Here is a 5,051-nt window from a genome sequence, read left to right on the forward strand (position 1 = left end):
CATGAACCCCACTAACACTAGATGCTGCCACTTTGGTCCTTGGTGCTCCAGTTGGGGGGAGGCACCTCCCAGGGAGTCCAGGACAGCGTGGGGGGGGTCTCTTTGCTATGGGCTCCTGAAGGAGTTGGGGGCTGAAGGCATCACTGAGAGGGGGGAGTGTGGGGCCCGATCTGCCCTGGGTCCCGGAGGTGGGAAGGGGACACATTGCCCCATCGTGCCCCTGTCCTTCCCGCAAGTGGCAGCAGGCGTCACCCTGTCCCCTTCTCTCCCTGGTGCAGGGACCGCCAGGGACTCAGGGGCCGAGGAGGAGGAATGGGTGGACGTGGCCACAAAGGAGGCTGCTCTCAATAACAGCCGAGAGCAGCTCCAAGGCGGAGAAAAGGTACAAACGTACCCCAGCTGTACTGGAACCGAGACTGTCCTGCCCCTTCCCAGCACCTGACCCCCTGCAGAGGGTCTTGTCCCTGATGATCCACCAGCCCTAATGGGGACCTTTCTCCTCCATGATCTGGGACCCCAGAGGTGGGGGTGTCTGTCACACACCAGCCGGGTCTCCTCCCCCCACAGGCACTGTCCCAGTTCCTGACCCTGCTTGTGGTGGAGTGGTGGGTGATTTGGACAATGGGCGGGTCCCCACTATCCCCCATTCAGGCCTGAGTCCTGCAGCTGCTGTGTGGGGGCAGGGAGGTCCCTGGCTAACTGTCTCTCTCTCCCCTAACCCCATTCCTGGTGGGTGCAGGAGGATGCCCAGCAGCTTGTGTTCCTGCACGCCATCCACCCCGCGTCTCGCTGCACAGCAGAGAGGGCAGGACACAGTGGAGCCGCACTGCTGCAAGGCGGCTGTGGCGGAGAGGATTGTGGTGAGCGAGACACGGTGCCCAGCAGCTGGAGGAAAGACAGAGACCTGGGAGGGGCAGGGGTCTCCCCAGGCCAATGGATGGGGGATTGTTGGTGCTGGAGGGGCAGCAGAGGGCAGGGATTGCTGGGGCTGAAGACTGGGGAGAAGAGACGGGAGAAACTCGGAGAGTGGTCACTATTGGGCAGGAATCGGAGGAGCGGGGGGCAGGTGGGGGGATCCTGCTGGCTGTGTGGGGCCCTGGCTGTGTAATCTCCTCACTGAGAAGTGTCAGTGTGGCCCGAATCTCACACGCTCCTTTGTCTCCGTTGGGTCTCACAGGAGCTCATTGAGGAGCTGCCTGATAACTCTCCACCCGGCGCCGTCCTCGCTAACTCCCTGATTGCTGTGGGCAACCTCAGGTACCGAGACCCTCCGGCCCGTTTCCCCTAACCCCAGTGCTGCTCAGGCCCAGGGCTGGGAGTCACTGCCCCTCCCACTCCCAGGTCACCGCCCAAGGGTGGCTCCTCTGGCAGAGGTGGGGGGAAGGTTCACTCTCTCCTGGCTGGGCTGTTCTTTTCACTCCAGTAACATTGCAACGGCTTTGGGGAGAGGCTCACACCCAGGATCAGATACAGGAGGGGCAGCAGGGTCCAGGGAACAGGTGCTATTCCTGCCCTGCCACTGTCTGTCTGAGAAACCTTGGCCTTGTCATTCCCTGGCTCGGTGCCTCAGTTTCCATTCTCGCCAGCCTGTGCCTATTTCCCTGCAGTTTCACCTGCATGTTGGTGCCAGTCCCATCCCCGCACTGCACAGTCTAATGCCGGCTCCTCTCTCTTGCCAGCACCATGACACCTGCCCTGGAGCCAGAGCTGGAGACCCACCTCCTCCGAGCTGCCCTGCACGCCGTCTTCACCCTGGGCATGGAGAAGGACACCACCCAAGTGCAGGTAGATCAGCTAAAGTCATGGATTGAAGAGCCAGCTGTCATCCTGCCATGAATCCTGGCTAATTGCCTGCAGTGGGATGTGAATGAGAGAGGCCAGGATATGTGTTTGGGGGTCTCACCAGTGTTTCCCAGAGACCCCACTTCCCATCCTGTGGCAGGTGTAGCCCCAGTTTCCCTAACTCTGACCCATGGCTCTCCCTTGCTTTCAGGATCTGCCTAGGGTCTTGCCAGACCTCCTGGACGCCATGCTGGGGAACCTGCTGGCAGAGTCCCCAGACACCGACAGGCTCCAGTACATCTTGGAGGTGAGCCCGATGAGAGGGGTGGGGGCAATTTTACCTTCACTCTTAGATCCATTTTCCAGTCTGTCCTCCTAGCTGAGCCCCCAGTGGGCATCCTTGGTCAGGGCAGTCAGTGCAATGCAGTGTCAGGCCCTTCCTCCTTAAAGGACAGAGGAAGGAGCTGGGACTTCAAGCCAGAGTTCTGCCTGGTTGTGTTGAGCACTAACCACAGGGCCCCTGGCTGGCTTGGGGAGTGAGAGTCTGAACCCCTCCTGGGAGATCCAGAAGAAGGTCCTCAGAGAAGAGTCACAGGCTCCTTCCTAGAGAAACAGGAGGGCCCCAGAGAATCAGCCCGTCTCTCCGACGGGCCCTGAGATTTCTGAGGGGATTGTTCAGGAATCAGGAGTGCAGGGAGGATGGGACCAGCCCCGACACTGAACATTGTTCCAGTCTAGAGAGACAATGACAAGTTGTGACCTGCAGGATTCAAGAATCGTCCTGCGGGCAACAATCCCCTTCCAAAGCTCTGCAATCAATGAATCAGATATTCCACCCTGCGCACAATGTCTCAGCCCCCTGGGGATGGGTGTGTGTCTTTGCCCATTGATCCTAATCTGCCTCCTTTCCCCACAGCACATTAACTACTGGATCGTGTCCAGGGTGCCGCGAGAGAGAGCCAGGGCCGTTAAGAGCAGCACGGCCCTGCTCAGATTCACCATCACCCTCCCTGAGTTTGACATAAGTGACCTCTGACCCCAGCTTCCTGACTCCAGGCGTAGGTGATCTGGCTCCCACGGGCTGTAGGATCTGCTGCTGCAGGGGCTGTGGGTTAGGAGTGTTCCTCTTGGGGAGGCAGAGTCAGAGCAGAGAGTGAGCCTGGCTTGAGTCAAGTTCTTCTTGTCCTAGTTAAGTGGTGACTCTGGGCTTTTAAGGGGACTGTGCTCCAGGTTCATGCCTCCCTGTCATCCTGGAGCAGCTGGGGAAGCAAGTCCTCATGGAGGGCCCTGCCCACAGCCCTGTGCTCCAGGCTTCCTTGGGGGCTGACCCCGGCTGGAGGATGAGTCTCTCTATCTCTTTCTGTGTTCCACACCACGCCCTGCAATTCTGTTGGGCCGGGCACGCAGCGAGGACTCTGCCCACTGTGCAGCCACCAATGGGATTGGAAGGACACAAGCCCTACAACCAGAAGGACAAATGTGTGTGTGTCTCTCTCCCTGTCACCTACTCCCTCCTGGGGGAAACCCAGCAGCTGATGGGGGACAAGGTGAGCAGCTGCATTAGACTCAGGAGATTGGGGCGGGGCCCAGGCCTCATTCCCATCCTGTGGCCATTCGCTGGCATGGCACAAGTTGCCTGGTGGGGAATGAAAGGGAGAGCAGGTGCTCCTGGGAAGGGAGATGAATTCACCTCCATGAGCAGGAGCGAGCCAGCTTGTCCCCGGAGCAGCTCCACCCAGCTCTTTAGCCAGGCTAATTAATGGCAAGCTTTGCCTCATCCCAGACTTATGTTCTTAGGACAGGGTGCTATTGCTCTTGGGAAGGGCAGGAGAGTCCCCCAAGTGCCCTCTGCGAGACTCTCCTGTCCCACAGGGCCGCACCCAATTCCTAGTGGTCTGGTGTCTGTGTCACCCGAGCCACCACCCAGAGTTGCTCCCATCACTGGCAGCCTGGGAGGCCAAGGACTGATGGGTGATGGCGTCTGACCAGGCAGGGCTGAGGCACATGGGAAGGGGACGCTTGTCCTGCTGCTGGGAAGGCTGGACCCGTTCTGGAGAGAACAGGAGGATTCAGTCAGCAGTAGGGTTACCATGTCTAATAAATAAAAAAAGAGGACCCTCCACGGGCCCTGGCCCCGCCCATTTCCCCTCCCCTAGCCCCGCCCCAACGCCACCCTTTCCCCCGCCCTAACTCCGCCCCCTCCTCCCTCCCACTCCCAGTCATGGGGAAAGGGCTGCCCCAGCGCTACCGGCTTCACGGTTTGCCGGGCAGCCCCCAGACCCTGCGCCCCCGGCCGGCGCTTCCCCCGAGCCGCCGGAGCAGAGCAGCTGGAACCGGGAAGGGAAGTGCCTGGCCCGTGGCTCGGGGTCCGGAGGCAGCGGGGGCTGCCCGAAGCCGGTAGCAGTGGCTCGGGCAGCTCGGCTCTTAACGTCTGAGAGGGGAGGAGCGGAGGAGCTCAGCTGGAGCCCGGGAAGGGAAGTGCCTGGCCGGCGGCTCGGGGTCCGGAGGCGGGGGGGGCTGCCCGAAGCCAGTAGCACTGGCTCGGGCAGCTCGGCTCTTAAAGTCTGAGAGGGGAGGAGCGGAGCAGCTCAGCTGGAGCCCGGGAAGAGAAGTGCCTGGCCGGCGGCTCGGGGTCCGGAGGCAGGGGGGGGCTGCCCGAAGCCAGTAGCGCTGGCTCGGGCAGCTCGGCTCTTAAAGTCTGAGAGGGGAGGAGCGGAGCAGAGCAGCCGTGGGAGGGGAAGTGCCCGGCCGGCATTTTCCCGGACATGTTTGGCTTTTCAGCAATTCCCCCCGGACGGGGGTTTGATTGCCGAAAAGCAGGACATGTCCGGGAAAAACCGGACGTATGGTAACCCTAGTCAGCAGGGGCTGCTGATCCGTCCCATTCACCAGGGCTGCCATCCTGCGGCTTCAGCATTAGTGGCTGGGGTGACTTGGGGAAAGGTCTCAACCTCCCCACATTCCACTTCACTGCTGCCAGAATCCCTCCTGTCCCCCCCCCGCTACAGTCCCCTCCCTACCCAAACTGGGTGGGGGTGGAGGAGAGGGGTCTGAGAACTTGAGCTGTGGATTGGAGGTGGAACAGCTGTCAGGGGCACTGAGGGGGACGTGGCAGGCGCTCCCCATACAAGGAGGGGGGTTGCCACTGGAGGTCACTAGGAAGGACAACAAGATTCCATCCTTGGGGTCAGGAGGGGAAATCCATCCCTCAGAGGTGGGCAGGAGCTGGGTGGAAATGCTGCTGGTTCCAGGGGCCGTTAGTCCCCCCT

General features: G+C 61.0%; 1 protein-coding gene across 1 annotated transcript; it reads left to right on the forward strand.

The window, feature by feature from the left end:
• The first annotated feature begins 754 nt into the window (after nt 1-754).
• LOC135980150 (maestro heat-like repeat-containing protein family member 1) lies at nt 755-4,160 on the forward strand. Its single transcript, XM_065580215.1, has 4 exons — nt 755-860; nt 1,680-1,785; nt 1,994-2,089; nt 2,699-4,160. Exons 2-4 carry the CDS (start codon nt 1,684-1,686, stop codon nt 2,816-2,818), a joined length of 318 nt encoding a protein of 105 aa, XP_065436287.1. The 5' UTR covers nt 755-860; nt 1,680-1,683; the 3' UTR covers nt 2,819-4,160.
• The last annotated feature ends 891 nt before the right edge of the window (nt 4,161-5,051 follow it).

The sequence above is a fragment of the Chrysemys picta genome, unplaced genomic scaffold, assembly GCF_011386835.1.
Source record: "Chrysemys picta bellii isolate R12L10 unplaced genomic scaffold, ASM1138683v2 scaf1996, whole genome shotgun sequence".
In the NCBI taxonomy this organism is placed as follows: domain Eukaryota; kingdom Metazoa; phylum Chordata; order Testudines; family Emydidae; genus Chrysemys; species Chrysemys picta.